Source organism: Lithobates pipiens, unplaced genomic scaffold, assembly GCF_037356315.1.
Source record: "Lithobates pipiens isolate NorthernLeopardFrog02 unplaced genomic scaffold, aLitPip1_a1.2 Scaffold_59, whole genome shotgun sequence".
Taxonomy (NCBI): Eukaryota; Metazoa; Chordata; class Amphibia; order Anura; family Ranidae; genus Lithobates; species Lithobates pipiens.
In genome coordinates this window covers 3,213,717-3,236,422 of record NW_027507880.1, presented here as the reverse complement: position 1 = coordinate 3,236,422, position 22,706 = coordinate 3,213,717, and the positions used below count along the sequence as shown (strand labels likewise).

The window sequence follows — 22,706 nt, the reverse complement described above, 5'->3', positions numbered from 1 at the left end:
CGATCGGACCCTGTTGTCGGATAATCCGACTGTGTGTGGGCTCCATCCGACTGTTTCCGTCAGAATATCCGACAGACAAAGTTTTAGAGCTGGGCTATAAAACTTTCCGACAAACTTTTCCGACAACATGATCCGATCGGACTTTGTCCGATTGTGTGTAGAGAATTCCGATCGGACAAAGTGCCACGCATGCTCAGATCAAATTCCTAGACCAAAGCTATTGGCTACTAGCCTGAACGTAGTCCCGTCGTAACAAAATAACGTTGTCACGTTACGTACGATCGGATTTTCCAACAACTTTGTCCGAAAATGGACACACAGAGCTGTGACTCGGCTCGGGTGCCCCCATAGGAAGTTGCTTGCTGTGGGGGCACTCGACAGGAGGGAGGGGCCCGGAGCAACAAAGAGGGACCCAAGAAGGGGAGAATCCAGGCTGCTCCATGCAAAACCAACTGCACAGAGGAGGTAAGTATGACATTTTTGTTATTTATAAAAAATTTTAAACAATGCTTTAAAATCACTTTAAATTTTGCAACCTAATAAAATTCAAAGTTTCTTATCTAGGTAAAGACAGCATTTGGATTTGGCAGGCCACATGATAAAAATTAGAGCAGATCTTTTGTGGTAAATAATGTTCTGGTAAAGGGAAAGTGCTCCACCACACTGTGTAATTCACTTATCACAAGAAGGCCATATTTAATATAACTGGCATGTAATATTGTCACTAGGGGTGTATGTTGTAACCTTGTGTAAAAAGAATTTAAAAAGAACCAGTCGAAACCAGATAATCATAGAAATTCAGATTCTTGCAATTAAGTTATTATAATAGTGCTTCTTTTCCTCTCAGGGAGGGCTGTGTGTACTGTTATTCACTTTTATTCTCTCCTTGTCATTGCAGAAATGTCAGTCCAGTATTAAGCTTGTAAGGCCTCATGGAGGCCAACTTGTCTTCTGCCTGATTTCAGGAATGACAAATGTTAATTAACTAGACCTTCTGAGTTTTTTTCAGTAATTTAGGCAGCACCTTTGTTACAGCACTGAGTCAGAATTGGAATCCAAACACATATATAAAGCTGATCTTCCACCAGTGTTTCCTATGAGTTCTGAGTGCAATATGCTGAGCCTGAATCCGAATGATCTGCTTTCCCACCATCTACTCACTAGATAAATGAGTTCAATGCTTGACAGTGTTTGTTATCGATTGAAATACAAAATTTTCCTTTTACTGTTGGAGATTGTGATCAACAGGAATAAATCTAACAGGAAAGAATGTGTATCCTAGTAGATCCAACTCATTCCAGAGTTTTGCTCTACAATGCTGACAAGTGCCCAGAACATACTGTACATTGTTCATTAGGAAGTGACCATATGCTGCTGAAGACCTTCGGTGTTCACATAGTTATTCCAAAAGATTTCATAGGTAAAATACATCACTATGAGTAAGCTGATCGGTGATCACCAATACATCTTATTTAGAGGATGCCATACCACAAGGTACAATTACTGCATGTTTCTATACAGTATATGGTACACCACGTTACTGCACAAGGCTACAAAAAAGCGTTGGTAATAAACATTAGGTACAGATGCTAAGTAGTTCTTCAAAAGGCATGATAGACTCCTTCAGAAAATGTACTACATGGCCAAGATGTGTTGAGGCCACTCACAGGACCCTGTGAGACAACACCGGGGGAAGAGAGCAGGGTAGTATACCAGCTTTTGGGTATACTACATTTTATACATGTACCCAAGTGTCAGCACTAGTTTATGCTGAAGCTCCTTCCACACTCCTTTCCCGACTTTCCCTGGTACCCCTCTCCATACTATTCCCCCTTTCCTCAAACACAAGTTTCCCAATGCTACCCTCTGCACTTCTCTCCTACACATACAATCTACTGTTACACTCTCAACACTCCCTACTACACATACCACCAACTGGTATATCCTCGACACTCCTCGACTACACATTCCACCCATCGGTATACCCTCAAAACTACTCTGTTACACATACCACCCATTGTTATACCCTCAACAATCTTCTACTATACATACCACCAACTGTTATGCCTTCAAAACACCTGTACAACACTTACCACCCATCGGTATACCCTCAAAACTCCTCTACTACTCCTACAACCCATTGTTATAACTTCAACAATCTTCTACTACACATACCACCAACTGTTATACCTTCAAAACACCTGTACAACACTTACCACCCATCGTTATACCCTCAAAACTCCTCTACTACTCCTACAACTCATCATTATACCTTCAACAATCTTCTCCTACACATACCACCAACTGTTATACCTTCAAAACACCTGTACAACTCTTACCACCCATTGTTATACACTCAAAACTCCTCTACTACTCCTACAACCCATCGTTATACCTTCAACAATCTTCTACTACACATACCACCAACTGTTATACCTTCAAAACACCTGTACAACACTTACCACCCATCGGTATACCCTCAAAACTCCTCTACTACTCCTACAACCCATCGTTATAACTTCAAAACTCCTCTACTACACATACAACCCATCGTTATACCCTCCACACTCCTCTACTACAAATACCACCCACTGTCATACCCCCACCACTCCTCTACTACATATACTACCCACTGTTATACCCTTTGTACTCCTCTCTTGCACATACTGTCCACTGTTATACCTTCCACACTTCTGTCCTGCATATGCCTCCCACCGTTGTACCTTCTGTACTCTTCTCCTTCATATTCTACCCTCCAGCCCTTCCTCCTGCACACAGAAAACATACATTTCTTACTACAAAACTGTACACACAGTTCCTACTTCTTATTGACATTTCTGTAATAAAGCACCTTAATGTTTGTAATATCCCAAACCCTACACTTTTGCTAGTAAAGCAAATTAAGTAACAAGAGAACAATTTAGTAGTAGACAATTAGATTATTACAGATGTCCATCAATTCTTTTTACATACCCCACAGAAGTACTTAAATCCACAAGTAACTGATTATATACATTTTGGTAGGATTATTTTAATGATACATGAGACAACAAAGAGAGTAATGAAAGAGTCCATAATGTGCAATATCCAACCGAAAATGCTTGTTTTTCTTCAGAATGCCAATGCTCTCATAGCCTGTAAAACAAACATCTTAGTTAGGGTCTACACACAGAAGACATTACCACACTGTATATTATAAAGCCCAGATCTAACTGATATTTTTTAAAGTGTAGAGATCCCAAAACCCCAATTACTTTTTATTTTTCTGCAGTCTTCGGGATGGGTGACAGGAGGGGTCCTTCTTACTCAGCGGAGGTGAGTGGTTCTTCCCCTTAAGCACTACATAGTTCAGATATACTGGTGGAACTCAGTACTCCTGGAGCTGAATGACTAATGGCATCATTGAACCCACTTCTTGTGAACCCAGGCGGCCATGGACACGCCACCCAACCTATACTTTTAAGAGGCGAGTTGGAATGATGTTGGTCATCGTTCAACTCCCAAGAGACCAGAGATTCAAAATGGAAGAGAAAGCAGGATACAGCACTGGAAAGGGTGAGTAGTAGCATTAGGTTAGTCATATTTCCATACCACTTGACTTGCAAATTAAGGTTCCAATTTGCTGTTATAGGGAACATCTAATTGTTTCAAAGCAGTACACTGAAAAATCTACCTTTTTGTCTTTAATTCCTCCTAAAAAATAGCAGTGCACTTCCACTGTACTGCATATCCACAGTATTTTTGAAATGTGAGATCACCTAAGGCACTGCTGTTTCTAACTACTAGTTTTACTAGATTTGAAGTCAGATTTGGTGATGTCACTTCTGTGCTACTCACTGTTCCCCTTGGTGGAGAAAAAGCTCTACCTGAGGACCCACAGTGCAGAGATGACCCCTGTTTTTGCTTCATCACGTATGTGGATCTGATCTTCTTGCTCCACGCCTGCTGCTTCTTGATCATTTTTCCTTTCCAGCTATAAGCTCACCAGTCATCGTTAACTAAGCTCTTTTCCTCTACCAAGTTGGCCTCCTCCAAACATAGACACAGTATAGAACAAGGCATGATAAGTTGGTAAGTTCTTTAGATAGCTCAGGCCTCCTCAGGTATGATATGCCAACAAGAATGGTGAATTGGATAAGATTCAAATTTTTGCACACATGCCTGCCAGTTGGAGGCATATAGACACTACAGGAAGGGATTAGGGTTAAAGTAGGTGGCCTGTAAAGTGACTCAGTCATGAGAGGTGTATTTGAGATGCCACTGTAGGCCTCCTTTTGGAAATATTGCCTGGCTGTGCCTAACTGCAGGCATGTACTGGCCATAGGGACTACCGGGAGTTTCCCGGTGGGCTGATGGCTCAGTGGGCCAGTTTCAGTGACAGCCAGTGGCATCGCTGGAGGGGGGGGACTTTTGGGGCCCATAGCCCAGAGTCAGACCAGGAGTCCCCAACCACAGGGTCCCGGCCCACTACCGGGCCATGGGCTCTCTGCAGCTGTGTGGCGGGCAGCACGGGAGAGCTGGAAAGTGGGCAGGCAGCTCTCACTGCCTGCCCTCTCTCTGGTGACCCTGATGTAGGGGGGGGGCTCTCTGGGGAACCTGATGTAAGGGAGATGCTCTCTGGGGACCCGGATGTAAGGGGGAGGTTGTCTGGGGACCCTGATGTAAGTCGGAGGCTATATGGGTACCCTGATGTAATGGGGGGCTCTCTAGGGACCCTGATGTAAGAGGAAGGCTATATTGGGACCTTGATGTAATGGGGGGCTCTTTGGGGATCTTGATGTAAGTGGGGGGCTGTCTGGGGACACTGATGTAAGGGGGGCTCTTTGGGGACTCTGATGTAAGGGGGAGGCTTTTTTGCACAATTGCATACAGTTTACATACTGTTTTTGTGTGTGTTTGCAAAATTAAAGTGGGCCGGTCTGGGTGAAGTCCAGGGCCAAATTTTTGTCCCAGTCCAGCCCTGCCTAACTGCAGTATGTTTCCGTCACAATCCTGGAACAGGAATGCTATAAATGAGTTTCAGAAAAATCTCTAAAAGTTATTGGTATTTATCTCTATACTTGTTCCAGGTCAGACATTCATTTGCCACCTTCATGTCAACCTTCATTTGCAAGTAGTGTGGAAATATGACTGACCTAATGCTACTTACCCTTTCCAGTGCTGTATCTGCTTTCTAGCACTGAGGTCAAAGCATCAGAAGGACAGTCAGGAAACTTAGATTCTTTAAGATTTCAGTAAAGACGGTCTCTATTAATCTCTCAGGAGAGTGTCTCTCAGTAAGGATAGTATGTTCCATCAAAAGGAGATATGGCACTAACCTCGTCTGGTTCCTGTAGCTCCTGGTATTCTGGCAAATAATTGGATTCCTTCATAAGTGAGATCTATACAAAAACAAATTTAATGAAATACGTTGATCAAAACAGACAGACTGACTCTTTGCTTTTGGTGAGATAATATCTGATGATTAATGAGGTGTATAGTGATCTAAACCAATGGTTTTTAAACTGTGGCCCTTTGGGAACCTTTTTCTGGCCCTTGGGGCATTATTCTTCCCCCGAATATGAGGCACTATACCCCCTCCACTGACATCAGCAGTAAGGCATAACTCCACTGACAGAAACGACGGGTCACTATTCTTCCCACTGACACAAACAATAGGGCACTATTTCTCCCACTGACACCAGTGATGGGGCAGTATTCTTCCCACCGACACCAAAAATGGGGCACTTTTCTTCCCACTGACACTAACAATAGGACATTATTCCTTCCATTTACACCAATGATGGGGCACTATCCCTCTCACTGATACCAACAATGGGGCACTATTTCTCCCACTGACACCAAAGATGGTGCCCTATTCCTCCAACTGACACCAATGATGGTGCACTATTCCTCCAACTGACACCAATGATGGTGCACTATTCCTCCCACTGACACCAATGATGGGTAGGTATTCTTCCCACTGACACAAACAATGAGGCTCTTTCACTCCCACTGACACCAGTGATGGGGTAGTATTCTTCCCACTGACACCAACAGGGCACATTTTCTCCCACTGACACGAGCCAGTGATGGGGCACTTTTCCTTCCACTGATACCAATGATGAATCACTATTCCTTCCACTGACACTAACAATGGGGCACAATTCATCTCACTGATACCAATGGCAGGGAACTGTTTCTCCCTCTAATACCAATCATGGGGAACGGTTCCTCCATCTTATACCAATGGTGGGGAACTGTTCCTCCCTCTAATACCAATGGTGGGGAAATGTTCCTCCCATTAATACCAATGGTGGGGAACTGTTCCTCCCTCTAATACCAATGGCAGGGAACTGTTCCTCCCACTAACACCAATAGTGCGGAACTGTTCCTCCCTCTAATACCAATGGTGGGGAACTGTTCCTCCCTCTAATACCAATGGTGGGGAACTGTTCCTCCCTCTAATACCAATGGTGGGGAACTGTTCCTCCCTCTAATACCAATGGTGGGGAACTGCTCCTCCCTCTAATACCAATGGTGGAGAACTGTTCCTCCCTCTAATACCAATGGTGGGGAACTGTTCCTCCCACTAATACCAATGGTGGGGAACTGTTCCTCCCACTAATACCAATGGTGGGGAATTGTTCCTCCCTCTAATACCAATGGCAGGGAACTGTTCCTCCCACTAAAATCAATGGTGGGGAACTGTTCCTCCCAATAATACCAATGATCAAACACTATTCCTCCCAATAATACCAATGATCAGACACTATTCCTCCCAATAATACCAATGATCAGACACTATTCCTCCCACTGATACCAATGATAGGGAACTATTTCCCCCCCTTAGTACCAATGATCAGACACTATTCCTCCCACTGATACCAATGATAGGGAACTATTTCTCCCCCTTAGTACCAATGATCAGACACTATTCCTCCCACTGATACCAATGATAGGGAACTATTTCCCCCCCTTAGTACCAATGATCAGACACTATTCCTCCTACTGATACCAATGATAGGGAACTATTTCTCTCCCTTAGTACCAATGATCAGACACTATTCCTCCTACTGACTACAGGCGATTTGTAATATTTTTACTCCCACTGAGCACCAAATGGGAATGGGCTACAGTGGGATTTCAACACTGAAATGTCAGAACTTTGTCTTATCAAGCGATTAGAGATATGTATAAAGATACAATAGGAAATAGTTCATTAAAGGCCACTGTGCTTGCCTTTTTCTCAAGCGCCTTGAAAGACTTAAGGAAGGAGTTGAGCAGCTTTGAAACACGTAGCCAAGTCACTCTGATGCCCTTCAGTTTCCGACGTCACGCTGGACTGCCTTCATGCTGTCAGATTGGCTTACCAAGCTTTGAGCCTACCTGAGTTGGCAGAGCTGCTGAGGACTCCTGTTGCACTGCGCACCATCATTCAGATGGCAGCTTTAGACCACATGACAGGCCCATATGTTTTCACTACCTGTGAGTTGACTTTTTTTTTCTACTAACAACTATTAGTTTTGCTGCACTCTGGTGGTATTTTTTTCATTATAAGATTCCAGCCATGTTTTTTTTCGACTCCTACAGTGCTATGGTACGCCTTTTTCCAATAGAAAATCCTGTGATTTAAAGAAATAATTTTTGGTGATCTGCATACCTTTTCTAGAAGAGGATCGTGCCCGGGTTTATACTTCTTGTCGTGTTCTATATGTAGGACAGCATCATGGACAGTAAGGAAGAAGATATCATAACTGATTGTAGCCTCAAAGAAGGAACACGCTTCCAGTTTTTTGAGTACAGAATCTGTAAAACGGGAAGATGTAAGCACACAATAACCCATAGCAAACCAGTCCAGTATCAGCTTTGATTTGTTTAGCAGATAAAATAAAGAAAGCTTTTTACTTTTTTACTGCCTTCTGTGTGTTAATGTACTTTGACATCTCTCTTTGATTAACTAATAAGACGTACCTTCACAAGCTGCAATGTAAACATCGACATCAATTCTCTTGAATTCTTTATAGATCTGGAAAATAAATCACACATAAGACACATATTCTTTTCTGTTCCATGAAAGATATTGCAACATAAGTATATATATAGGAAACTAGTAAGGAATATATAGTGGTGGGATTTTAAGTCACAGGTCCTTTTCATGAGAGGTTTACTACTTTTCATGTCCTACCACATGTTCTCACCAAGTTCTTAGCCATTGACCTTTGGCTTGAGCAGATGGTATTCAGTTTACTGAATTAAAATGGACCTGAACCTGAAAAGGTGAAGATTTATTATTTTATAGGGGACATCTATAAATGTCTATTGTGCCTAATTTTACCACGGGGAAAAAAAAAAGAACAGTTTTGTTTTGACTTCCACCTGAAAAATAGCTGTGCACCTACGGAGCCTTGGCCCTTGTAGCATTATATTTGCATTGAGGCATCTAATGCCACGTACACATGAGCGTAATGTCTGATAGAAAAAGTCAGATGGAAGCTTTTCATCATATATTCCGATTGTGTGTATGCCTCATCTGACGGACCTAGAAATAGAACATGTTCTAAATATTTCCAACGGAACCAATTCCTATCGGGAAAACCTCTCGTCTGTATGCTGTTCCGACGGACCAAAAATGACGCATGCTCTTTAGCAAGTACGAGACGGAAGCTATTGGCTACTGGTTATTGAACTTCCTTTTTCTAGTCCCGTCGTATGTGCTGTACGTTATCGCGTTCTTGACGATCGGACTTTGGTGTGATCGTGTGTACGCAAGACAGTTTCCGCGAAATTCTGTCAGAACTCTGTCGGAAAAAACCTTTAGCCCTTGTACACAAGGTCGGACATTCCGACAACCAAATCCGTCGGATTTTGTCTGACGGATTTTGTCCGAAACTGTTGCATACACACGGTCGGACAAAGTTGTCGGAAAATCCGATCGTTCAGAACGTGGTGATATTATTTCATTACAACGGGACTACGTTCAGGCTAGTAGCCAATAGCTTTGGTGTAGGAATTTGATCTGAGCATGCGTGGCACTTTGTCTGATCGGAATTCTCTACACATGATCGGAGTATGTCCGATCGGAGCATTTTGTCGGAAAATTTTACCAACAAGTTGGAAAACGGATACTCCGACGGAAACAGTCCGATGGAGACCACACACAGTCGGAATATCCGACAAAATGGTCCGATCGGACACATTCCGTTGGAATCTCCGACCGTGTGTACAAGGGCTCAGAGTTTATTCTGACGGGAAAACTGGTCGTGTGTACGTGGCATAAGTCCTCCATAGATGGATCAACTCTTGGACAAATTAGCAGGGACCGGCTGAAATTTGATCCATCTATTAGCAGGTTGGTTGTACCCAAGTCGATCCAGCGATTTGGTAGTGCAGGAGACTATGGTATAGTAACTGACTAACTGCCACTGACAGCACTGATCACTGTAATTGTGAAGAGAGAGATGAAATATAGAGCTAGTGTCAAAATAGCATGTGCTTATGGCACACACTAAAAGTGACCATCAACTTAAGTACACTGATCAGTAATTAAATGCAAATAAAATTAAAATATAAAATATAAATGAGTCCATAAAGTATCCATCCAGATACTTGATGGATCCGCCACAAAGCCGACCGGTTTAAAGAGAAAAAAGGCCAGCAGTTGAGTAAACCTCTAAATATGGTGACATTGGTAAAGCAATATAGATGGATACTCTTACCAGAGCTGATGGACCTGCATGTCAGCAACACCAGATCATAAAAGCATGTAAAGCCACGATCATGCAGAGACGGTATGCCGGGTCATGGATGATCCTTCATCAATGCGAGCCAGTCTGTGATGTCATCAGAAGACCTTTGCACAATGGAATCCAGGAAATGGAAGGAATGCCGGCAAAAAGTATGCCGCCCAAAGGTGATCAACAAACTCCAATCACTGGGACATAGCCAGCACTGCGAAGGTGCAAAGGTCTCCTGATGACATCACAGACTGGCTCGCATTGATGAAGGATCATCCAGGATTGCACAAAGACCTCCTTAGATAATGTCTATGTGACACTGAGCCTCCATGAAGGATATAACTAAAATCCAATCCAATGTAAGAGGCAGACCAGGGACATTTGTGCTGGGAGGGAAAATTAGGGGGTAGATTTGTGCTGGGAGGAGGATTTGTGCTTGGACAGGAAATTTGAGGGGTAGAAGATTTGCGCTAGGATGAGTGGTTTTGGGAATGGGATTTGTGCTAGGAGGAGAGATTTGGGGAAAGAGAGGATTTGAGCTGGGAGGGGGGATGGGGTCAAAGCTTTGTACTGAGAAGGGGGATTTCAGCAGGGGGGAATTGTACTGAGAGGAAGGGAAAATTTTTTTGGGGCAAATTTTGTATTGCAAAGGGATTATATGCTTTTGGGGCAGGAGCGGCCCATCCCTCATCACCCCCTATATGCAGTGGATAGATTTATGCATAGCATGAATCTATCCACTGACGCCGCAGCCGCCCCTTGTTCATGTGTCTGGCCCCTTTTGGGGCTTCGGCAATTAGAGCGGCCAGGGTTTCTTTTTTAAGCACCTGATTAGAGCCAAAGCTTTTAATAGGCTTAAAAATAGGGTGGAATCTGGAAGCAGAGCATTGCGTCTGGAGCCCACCCAGGTGTGTTGCAACAACGAATAAAAATTCACTGTTGCAACACTGATCCTCCTCCTGGCCAATCGGGAAGCAGGTGTGAAACCTGTTTCCCAATTGGCCAAAACGTCAGGCAACCCTATTGGACGCCTAGCGTCAGGAGGAGGAGAGAGGAGACACCGCAGTAGCTGCTCCAGGAGAGGGAGTAGCTTTCCCCAAGCCTGCCACGCTCACACCACCTGCATCCAAGGTAAGGTAAGCGGGTGGTGGGGGGGTGTTAATGCCGTGGGGGGGTAGTACCACTCCAGCGGCAGCCCGGGGGGAGGTTTAATTGCCACACCCCCATAAAAAAAAACACCAGCCACCACTGCTTTGGGGGGGGTTAGCATGCAGATTTGTGCTGACACATAATGCTCATACATTTTGGGGGGGGGCGCAGTTTGACATCTTCGGGGTGCGAGATGACCCTGTTCTTGCACCGAATAACACTACCAATTATCCAACATTAAAGATGAATGGGCCATAAGATTTCCAGATAGATAGGATATTTACCAGCTTTAGGACTTTGACGGCCACCACATCCAGGAATGTTATTTGGCTGAAGTCAAATATGATGCTGTGAATGGACACCTTGGGCACGGAGACTTTGACAGGTAGGTCAGCGTTCCAATCTACTTGGATCTCTACTTCCTTTGTTTGAATTCCATCGTCCATCTCATGGTCAGGGTCTTCTGGATCTTCGGCTGACTCATAGCCAAGGTTGTCAATGCCGACTGGACTGATGACTCCATTCTGAAGAGATATGCGACATGATATTTAATACCAATTAACATGCCAGCTATATTGAGAAGTCAACGGACTGCTAATATACAGTAAGTGGAGAAAGTAGCCTTTAACATACATAGCCCCTCTCATCGTCCTTATGGTCAGTGAAACCACTCCTCATACAAACCTAAGAACATTTTCGGCAAGTACTACCAGCTGACCTTAACAGCCTTTCTTTTATAAACTCTCAATCCCATCAGCCTCCAGTGTAACTGGGATGAATAAAGGTGATGTGTTTCAGCCCGCGTGTCAACCATGGTTCCTTCCACAGATACAGTGTAGGAGTTAGCGTAACCCCTATGCACAGGATGTGTGTTTTTCTCAGGAACACCCAAAGAAAATAAAAAATAAAAGCGTGAAAAATGAAAACTCATTTATTCACCACATCTAATGACTTCTAATCTGAAATATATTACATTTTTGGTTTTGGGTCTAGATGCACTCTAAATAGCCAACACAGCAAGATGCAAGCAGGCAAAATCAAGCTGAGGTAGTATTTAAAGTGGAAGTAAACATGAATTGTAAAAAAAAAAGGCTAGCAGATAGATATTTATAGTAGAAGAGAGTTTGTATGTCTCTTCTGCAATAAAATCTTACCCCCACCTGCTAGCATTTTGTTTTAAGAACTGCACATTGACAGTCGTACATGTGCAATTCAGTGCAGTAAGTACTGGTAGTAAAGATTAATTAACTCCCATGTACAGAAGTTATGTCATCCCGGCCCAGCCTCCTAAATCGTGGAAGAATACGGGGAGAAGATGGAAGCACCAGTGATGAAATGATGAAGGAGACTTCAAATGTCGCAGCACTGGAGGGTAGGGTTGGCCCAAGACATTGTGCTGCCTGGGTCCAAAACTAAAAATTCTGCCCCCCCAAAAAGAAACCACACCCACCTAAAGGCCCCCACATCCATTATTTTATATCATGATCATTAAAAAACAAAAATGTAATTAACCAGGAAGTGAGATTTATATGCAATGGCACCTTGTCTATGTAAAATGATATGACATACCATTTTGTTCAATTCCAAGAGGTGGGCTAGGGTAGTATATAGACAGGCAAGGGTAGTATCTGGACAGGCTAGGGTAGTATATGGACAGGCTAGGATAGTATATAGACAGGCTAGGATAGTATACAGACAGGCAAGTATAGTATCTGGACAGGCTAGGGTAGTATATGGACAGGCTAGGGTAGTATATAGACAGGCTAGGGTAGTATAGGAGCAGGCTAGAGTAGTATAGGGGAAGGTGGAGTGGCCCAGTGGGCAGTTGTCATCATGACAAACAAAACTGCTGGAAAAAAGAGTAAATAGAAGAGAAGGAGAGGTGGCCGTGGTTTAATTTGCTGCCCCTCTCAAAGTGCTGCCTGGGTCCAATGGACCCACTGGGACCCATGATAGGACTGGCCCTGCTGGAGGGGAGCACTTTACAAGGCCTCACCTCTAGGTAAGGGCAGGTTTAAAATTGGGCTCAGAACAACCTTTCTTTTACCCTATATTATACCAAATCTCCTCCAACCCTAAACTTTGAAACTACAATTTTTACTATGTATCTAATCCAGTTATTAAACTTTATACATGTTTATCTTTAGCTAAAATGTGGTAAACTAATATATCCCAAATTACATGACTGTTATTATAGTATTCACCTCCTGTTAATATACTGAGAAGCCTCATGTCACACTTTTATACATTCTACTTAACTATAAATCTATTGTATGACTCTTTTTATTGCATTATATTCAATAAAATATTTGAAAAGAAAATTGGGCTCAGAAGCCATGTGTCTATGGGTGCCTTTCCCTTAATCATGTTTTTTTTATTTTTTATTTTTTCATTATCAGTAGGAGTAGCAATCTCATTTACATTTACACCTTGTTATACAATAGTACTGTAAGCCAGTTAACTCCAGTCAAATCCAGCCATGCCACAACAGTTTTTTTTTATTTAATTTCATAAAACAGAGAAGGTGCTTCTAAGTGCAGTACGACGAGGATTTTAATATAAAAAGCAGTTAAAAACACCTACAAGATGCATGAAATTAATCAGCTCATCAATCACAAAAGCAAACATCCGACGGGTCTCCTGTCACAGTCCCAAGGCAAGTCTCACATCCCACCAGCGGTGTGGAGCGGTGATTCCAGAAGACCAGAGGACCGCCCCGCTTCTGGAGCCAGTGTGGAGCGCTGGCAACCAGAAGTGACGTTGAGGGGGCGGTGATACGTTGTGGAGCACAAGCAATAGCTACTTTTTCATAACCATAGACCTGGGACAGGAGAGCTGTGATATATAGAGGCCTGGGTGGGACGGCCATAGCAATTAACAAAAAAAGTTTGTATTTGTATTATAACCTAGATTGTTGATACATTTTTTGTTAATTGCTAAATGCCCCGTCCCGGAGACAGGAGACAAATTCGGGATCGATAAGTTTGTTTATTTTATGCATCTTGTAAGTGTTTTTAACTGCTTTTTACATTAAATTCCTTGTCATACTGCACCTAGAAGCACCTCTGTTTTATGAAATAAAAAATAAAAAAAACAGTTGTGGCATGGCTATTCTCGGTTTTATATTTTGTCAGAGCCTGCTTCTCTCTTATGGAGTGCTGCTGCTTCTCTCTTATGTACATTACAGATATTTTGCCTATTGATTCCCAGTTTACATCCAGACTTTCCATCTGGATTTTCCTGACCATTCCGACGGAAAATGTCAGATCGGACCGTGTTGTCGGATGTTGCCGTGCGTGGGCTCCATCGGACCGTTTCCGTCGGAATATCCGACGGACCAAGTTTTCCAGCTTGGCTATAAAACTTTCCGACAACATGATCCGATCGGACTTTGTCCGATCATGTGTAGAGAATTACAATCGGACAAAGTGACACACATGCTCAGATCAAATTCCTACACCAAAGCTATTGGCTACTAGCCTGAACGTAGTCCCGTCGTTACAAAATAACATCATCACGTTCTGAACGATCGGATTTTCCGACAACTTTGTCCGACCGTGTGTATGCAACACTTTCGGACAAAATCCGTCGGACAAAATCTGTTGGACAAAATCCGACGGATTTGGTTGTCGGAATGTCTGACCGTGTGTACAAGGGCTTAGGGTGCCAGAGCACCTTATAAATATCTATTTACTATTATTTTTATCTTAGATACAGCAAGGAATAGTTGAAACCTTTATCAGGTCATTATGTTGTTGTTATTATTATTATTGTTTTTATTATTTTTTTGATTTTTATTTTGTTATTATTTTTATATTAATATTTTTATTAATATTATTGTGGCGGTGCCTCCATTGGGTCGCTGTGTGTTCTAACATCCACATATATCATCCTGTGAGTCAGACATCCATTTTGGCAAACTTTCCCAGACAATGAATGGTCTCTTGCTTGTTTTTGTTGGTTTTATTAGGGGATTAAACTTGGATGGGGGGAAAGGGACATGAGATGCCCATATGATGAATACTTCTCAAAGAAATCAAAGCTGGTTAATCTAGATTTGACAGTCTCTTCACATCTCCTCCAGCACACTACTTGAGATCACTTGCTTCACTTCACTATCCAAATCTAGGTTCCTGTCACCATTAGCACATGGCTAGGCCTCACTCTGAATAAGTCGCAACATTTTTCTAGTAGCCCTTTCAGACATGCCAGCACGCAAAAACAAATTTCAGGGAGGTTGAAAATTCATTCCTGGTATTTCGCAAGGCGCTTGCGGGTGTGCAGGAGCTTCCGCAGAAATGCGGGAGACTCCCGCACCTCGCGGGAGACTTGGGATGTCTGCCCTTTACAGGCAAGGGTCTGCAGTCCCCTTTGTGGTAGCAATCGTTTTAGTTGAGAATAAACGTGCTGATACTTGGTGGACTCCTGCTCCCAGCACGTCTGATGGAAATCCTGCCAGCCCTCCTGGCTGCAACTCCAAAACACCCCCACAGCCCTTCCCTTGGGCTCCACATCCGAATCCTTGCATGTCTCTCCCAGAGCTTCACACTATTTTTCTCACTCACCGACCCCAACATTGATCCCTCCTGAATGACTTGCCTGGCAGTGCTCAAACTGTCCTCTTCCTGCTCCTGTTTCAGGACACCTCTCAATGACCACGTAAAGGCCAGAAAGGGGGTTCGCTCAGACCATGACAGTCTAACACTCCATCATTCAGTTCTTCCACTCGACAACTCCTCCCACAACAGGCTGACCATGGGTATATATACGAGGCCTGCCCCCTGACAATCCTAGTTGGGGATTGGTCAGGGCTCCTACATACACCCCATGTCACTCCAGCTCTCTGCCCTTCCTCTGAAAACCAGAGGAGGCGCCAAAGAGCTGAAGCACATGTTAGTAACCTGCTGCTACACTAAACAACTCCCCTGAACCCAGATCAAAAACAAACAGGACTAGCTCACAGGCCTAAATTTACAGTACAAAACAAACCCACTACTCTAGCACCTACCTACCTAAGGTAGAGGATGCTACATTATTATTTATTTATTTGCTGCCTGTGTCCTATTGGGGAGATTTAACTTTACTTCCTGTCCTGCAGACACAACAGGAAATAAGATGATATTGCTTCCATGTGAATGAAATTCTCTTTTTAGAAAGCTGTCACAGGAACAGGTGCCCCCGTTGGTGGACTATCCCTCACCTCTTGCTGTGTTGAAAACTCCAACATTTTTGGATTTCCCTCACTTTCTGTCTCAGTGACAGTGGCCACCAGAACAAATAGGTTTTTATTGCTGTGTCCCTACTTTGGAAAATCACCCCCCTAACAAAGGATCTAAACCTACTCTACCACTACTCTATCCAAAACTACATACAAGGTAATGGTAGTTTTATTCCAAGCACAGTAACTCCAGCATCATACTTACACAAGAAATGTAACTTTTTTTTTGTATAACCCTTTCCTGCCCAGCCCTGGCATACCATTAACTGGGCTATTACGCTATCAGGACCGGGATCTGAATCCACAACCTCTGCTGTGTCCAGCAGTTCCTCTTCTGACTAAGACACCTAAGATGCTGAACAGCTCCCTTTCTGATCTTTTAGACTTTTTTCCCTTGTCTCATGTTTCTGGGGAACCTTGAACTCTTTCCTCCTCCCATGGACTTCCCGATTTAAGCCAGGTATATGCACTACCTGTTTGCTAGATTATTGTGCTCTCTCCAGCTGATATCTTGCTCTTTTGCGTACCTGCAGCTATCATTATCTGCATTACCACTAGTTACTGACCTTTAGCTTGTTCCTCGACTACGTTTCCACCTGATCCCAGCCTTTTGGTTGGTGGGTGCCTCTCTGCTGCTATAGGTTTACTGGTTTCGAACCTCACCGTGAGATACACCCTGGGACGGGGGGGGGGGGGGGGGGGAAGGTCTGCCCTATAACCTTACCACTGTGATTGGCTATCACAGTCATCACATGATTGGGAGCTCCAGATCATTAGTAGGGACTGGGAGTGGTTATTCACAGTTTGGTCACTGTGTTGGGAGCGTGCAGTGAGTGCTCCTCTAGCACGGAATCCTCTGCTGCCCATATGCGTTATGTGGATGGCACCAGGTTAACAGATCAATTTTCCTAAGTCATCATACTAACATAAGAATTATTCTTAACTGAGTCAAGTCGTACACTATTGTTGTCAAGTAGCTAGTCCAAGCCTTCCGTCAAGGTTACAGGATTGATCCAGGATTGGGTCAATCGCAACATTTGTAACACACTTGGGTAATCAGACATCATTTAGAATGTAAGCTCACCTTGGTGGTTGTAAGCTCTCCTTTTTTGATAAGTTTATGAATCTTGTTAAGGGCTTTGGTCCTTTTTGTGTAAACTCGGACACTGTCAAATCCAACCTGCCAAATTCAAACATAAGTAATGAATACAAGTGAAACTTCTATATTAAATATAAATCTTGAAAACTTTCCTTTAAAGCCAGTGGGTGGAGATCTAGTCCCCATTCAAGCCCACTGTTTATGGAGGTCAGTAGCTCAAGCAGCAATTTACACACATACAGTAATTGACTTATTAACTAATTTTAGTAACTGGTCACAGAGAGTTATGCCTTATCAGATGGTCCAGTCCAAATTTTCAATCAAAAAAATTATCTTGAAAGCAGGCAGTATATTCCTTGCTGTCTATATAGCTAACCCAAAATCCTCTGGGAGTTCCATAACCACTTTCCTCCCATATGACATCATGTGATGTCCTTGGGTTGAAGTGGTTGTAAAAATTTTCAGCTGGTGATGCCCTGTAGGCAAAAGTGACCAGAGTGGCTGAACAGCCACACAATCACTTTTACGGGCGGCGGAGAGGGGTCCTCCCACTGTCGCCGCTTTCCTGGGCAGTGCTGTCCCATTTTAGGAGCCCAGCAGTGATGCGACCAGCAGCAACGGCGGCACTACAGAGAGAGAGAGAGGAACTGACCTTGTTCCTCCCTCTCTGTGACCCTGGAAACCAGAAGGGACGATGATTTTAAAAAAAAATGCACAATTTTAAAGCATGGCATGTTAGGTATCTACTTACTCAGCGTAAGATCATATTTTATATTTTAACAAAAAACTGGGTATTATATAGTGTTTGTGTGCAAAAAATTATTTATTAAATTTATTAAATTGTGTTTTTTCCCGAAAAAAAATGTGTTTGAAAAATCACTGCACAAAAATTGCATGACATAAAAAAGTTTAATACCTACCATTTTATTCTCTAAAGTCCCTGCTAAAAAAAAAAAATTATGTTTGGGGGGCTGTAAGTATTTTTCTAGCAAAAAATACAGATATTTATATGTAGGTGGGAACCAGTTAATGATCATGTAAGCGCCAATCACTAAAATGCCATAGAAGCTTTAACTTCGTATTTCTAAATGTATTTTTCATATAAAAATGTACGATTGTTTAACTCACAATTCGTCGAATGCCACTTCTCAACCCTTCGATGTTACCATAAAAGATACCGCTGGAAAACCGGATGATTTTCACCCCTTCTGGCTCTACAAGCTGGAAAAAGAAGTTATGGAGTTAACTTGTAGTGTTTTCTATGTCTTATTCCATTGAGACTATGAAATACATGTTGGAGTGTACATACGTTTTGGTATAACTTTACATTTTTGTAGAGGTCGGTATCAGGAATGTTTGCTAGAGCACTGCAGGAAGGGCTAAAAAAAAAAAATTGAATGATAAAAAATTACATAACTTAAAGCTGAACCCCAGGAAGGTGCAAAATACATAAAGTAATGAATGAATGAAATAATTTAATAAAAAAACATTATTTATCAATTTTTATTTGTTAAAAGCAAGCAGCATAAGTATCTATATTTGACCCGATCTCAGCCTCTTAATTTCCCTGTACAGGAGAACTCAGACTCAGGGAGGGAGAAGCAGCACAAGGAGCCAATCAACTGTGCTGCAGTGCAAAAAGCATGCTGATAGGAGAAGAGAGCAGAGTGATGGAGACATTAACTAGATTCTAATAGACTGTCAAGGAGACAGATGCTAGACTGGCACTGTCAATTGCAGTGGCAGGAAAGCAAAAGGGGGCTGGGGAACCCCACAGTGGCAGAACACCAGGGCACGGTTGCAAGTTCTACCTTTGCAACACTGGTAGTTTTCCCACTGCTTTGGACCCTTATATTTTCCTGGTGTGCTGGTGACATATCTCTTGTTTTCTTTCACCCTGGGGGACCTCAATACAGTAAGAAGGGGGCTCACTGCAGCACATGTGAAAGTGTCCCATTGCGGGATCGTAATAAAAGGCCCTGCATCAGAAGTAAAGAGGCCCAGAATATATATATATATATATATATATATATATATATATATATAATTGTGTTTTATAGTTGGCCCCCCTACTTTTGTCCCTGCCCCCCCCCCCCCCCCTACATATGAAAGCTGAAGATGCCACTGCCCCTGAAACCTTCACTCTGAGGCAATTTTCCTTCCACTTCACAACTATGTGTCACTTTGTGTTGGTCTATCACATAACATTCCAATAAAATCCATTTACAATTTTTGGTTGTAACATGACAAAATGTGGAAAATTTCAAGGGTATGAATACTTTTTCAAAGCACTGTAATATAATAGATCCAACAAAGGGAATAGACCTTTACAGTGTCAGTAGTCTCACCTTCAAGTGAATTCTGGAGTCTTCCTGCCAATACTAGTGTAAAAACAGAAAACAGGGACGGGGAGAGCGCCCAACACAGTCTAAGTGCAGCATCGATAGGAAGATTGTTTAACACAAGCGTTACTCTAGGTCAGTGATGGCGAACCTTGGCACCCCAGATGTTTTCGAACTACATTTCCCATGATGTTCAACTACACTGCACCTGGGGTGCCAAGGTTCGGCATCAGTGCTCTAGGTATTGAATAGGGATGAGCTTCGTGTTCGAGTCGAACGTACGTTCGACTCGAACATTGGCTGTTCGGCTGTTCGGCCGTTCGGCGAATTCCGAACGTTTGGGCCGTTCGCGTCAAAATTCGTGTGGCGCGCGCGGACCACAATGCACTGCGGTGGCGCAGTGCATTGCTGGCTCATGATTGGCCAAGCATGCACTGTGACCCCGCATGCTTGGCCAATCGTAGCGCCAGCAGCGAGGAGAGCCATGATTGGCCACAGGCATCCTGCCTGTGGCCAATCATAGCTCAGGCTGTGTAGTGCACGCCCCACACTATATAAGGCCGCCTTTGAGGCGGCCTCGTGTAGTGTGTTAGCATCTGAAGCAGTGGGTGTTCTGTGTACCTTCAACACAGTACACACCAATCGTTTTTGGCTGATTTCCTATCTTGCTGCTGTGTAGTGGTTGTTGTCTGTGCCCTGACCGCAGTATACACCACTAGATTCACCTCACCTATATAGCTAGTGATCTAGCTTTAACCACTTAACAACTGCCCATTGCCGATTAACGGCTTCAGGGCGGTTGTTTAACTCTGAGAGGCCGTTAATTAACGGCCTCCCAGAATTCTGCTCTCGTGCGCCCCCTGGGGCGCGCACTCGAGAGCATCCGTGACCGCCGGGTCCACAGGACCCGGCGCATCACGGATCACGGTAAACGGCCGCTCGTCGCGGCCGTTTACCACGTGATCGCTCCGTCAAATGACGGAGTGATCACTTGTAAACAAACCGGCGTCATGTTATGACGCCGGTTCCTCCCTCCCCTCTCTGTACCGATCGGTACAGCGGAGGGGAAAGAGATCGGTGTCAGCAGCGATGTGGGCTGCATCTGCAGTGCCCACATCGCTGCTCACCGAATTTAACCCCTCAATTCCCTGCCAATACTCTGCAATACCAGTGCATACTCTGCAGTACCCCGCCATTACTCTGCAGTACCCCGCCATTACTCTGCAGTACCCTGCCATTACTCTGCAGTACCCCCCATTACTCTGCAGTACCCTGCCATTACTCTGCAGTACCCTGCCATTACTCTGCAGTACCCCCCATTACTCTGCAGTACCCCCCATTACTCTGCAGTACCCCCCAATACTCTGCAGTACCCCGCCATTACTCTGCAGTACCCCGCCATTACTCTGCAGTACCCCCCAATACTCTGCAGTACCCGCCATTACTCTGCAGTACCCCGCCATTACTCTGCAGTGCAGTACCCTGCCATTACTCTGCAGTACCCTGCCATTACTCTGCAGTACCCCCCATTACTCTGCAGTAACCCCCATTAATCTGCAGTACCCTGCCAATACTCTGGAGTACCCCCCAATACTCTGCAGTACCCTGCTATTACTCTGTAGTACTCCGCCAATACCCCGCCAATACTCTGCAATACCCTGCCATAAATTGCCATACCCAGCCATACTCGGAGATACCCAGCCATACTCGGTGATACCCTGAAATACCCAGCCATAGACGCCCCCCACCCCTCACCGCCCTCCGGTGCTTCTACCAACTCGCCAGTACGATCAAAGCCAGAATCTTTTTTTTATTTTTTATTTCAGGCTTCCCAGCCTAGAGGTGAGATGTGGGGTCATATTGACCCCCAGATTTCACTGTAAAGAGGACCTGTCACCCCATATTCCTATTACAAGGGATGTTTACATTCCTTGTAATAGGAATAAAAGTGATCAAAAATATATTTTTGGGGAAAAAAATGTCAAACTAAAATAAATAAAGTAAAATGAACAATAAAAAAATAAAATAAATTTAAAGCGCCCATGTCCCCATGTGCTCGCATGCAGAAGCGAACGCATGCGTAAGCCCCACCCACATATGAAAACGGTGTTCAAACCACACATGTGAGGTATCGCCGAGAACGTTAGAGCGAGAGCAATAATTCTAGTCCTAGACCTCCTCTGCAACTCAAAACATGTAACCAGTAAAAAAAAATTCAAGCATCGCCTATGGGGATTTTTTAAGTAGCGACGTTTGGCGCCATTCCACGGGCATGTGCAATTTTGAAGAGTGACATGTTTGATATCTATTTACTCAGCATAACTTCATCTTTCACTTTATGCAAACATTGGGCTAACTTTACTGTTTTTTTTGTTTGTTTTTTAAGCACAAAACAGTTTTTTCCCCCAAAAAACGCGTTTGAAAAATTGCTGTGCAAATACCGTGTGAGATAAAAATTTGCAACGACCGCCATTGTATTCTCCAGGGTCTTTTGGTATGCATATGCTGTGTGTGTGAAATAACCTGATAATATGACAATTTTGTGAAAAAAAAAATAAAAAATAAAAAAAAGGAAATAGGCCGTCAGTACTTCAGGTGTGATCAATTTTCAGATATTGGCACCACAGCTTGTGGACTCTATAACTTTCACAAAGACCAAATAATATCCACCAATTTGTACTTATTTTTACCAAAGATATGTAGTAGTATGAATTTTGGCCAAAATGTATGAAGAAAAAATTACTAATCTGCTAAATTTTATAACAGAAACGAAGAAAAATTAATTTTTTCGCAGAATTTTCGGTCTTTTTTCTTTTATAGCACAAAAAATAAAAAACTGAGAGGTGATTAAATACCACCAAAAGAAAGCTCTATTTGTGTGAAAAAAAGGACAAACATTTCCTATAGGTCCAGTGTTGCATGACTGAGTAATTGTCATTCAAAATGTGAGGGCACCGAAAGCTGAAAATTGGTCTGGTTATTAAGGGTGTTTAAGTGCCCAGTGGTCAAGTGGTTAATAATAGAGCTTGCAGTCAGTAGTGTTAGGAGATAGTGCGTGCTATCTGCGTGCTCTGTACCCAGTACATACCGCTATAATATAGGGCAGGCCCCTACTTTCAAACATCCAACTTACAAACATCTCCTACTTGCAAACGCAAGGAGACAGCAGCAACTGAGATGAA

The 22,706-nt window shown here is 43.3% G+C and overlaps 1 protein-coding gene across 1 annotated transcript in view; it reads right to left on the bottom strand.

Moving 5' to 3' along the window:
* Positions 1–497: 497 nt before the first annotated feature.
* The window catches only part of LOC143958177 (pendrin-like), a 109,161-nt gene continuing 86,952 nt past the window's right edge, over positions 498–22,706 (bottom strand). Inside the window, exons 14-21 of the mRNA XM_077467644.1 lie at positions 18,492–18,561; positions 18,311–18,403; positions 17,168–17,263; positions 11,150–11,389; positions 7,954–8,008; positions 7,643–7,788; positions 5,319–5,381; positions 498–3,135 (exon numbers count right to left, since the gene is read on the bottom strand). Of these exons, the coding sequence (XP_077323770.1) occupies positions 3,112–3,135; positions 5,319–5,381; positions 7,643–7,788; positions 7,954–8,008; positions 11,150–11,389; positions 17,168–17,263; positions 18,311–18,403; positions 18,492–18,561 (787 nt within the window). The 3' untranslated portion in view covers positions 498–3,111. The remainder of the gene's footprint in view (positions 3,136–5,318; positions 5,382–7,642; positions 7,789–7,953; positions 8,009–11,149; positions 11,390–17,167; positions 17,264–18,310; positions 18,404–18,491; positions 18,562–22,706) is intronic.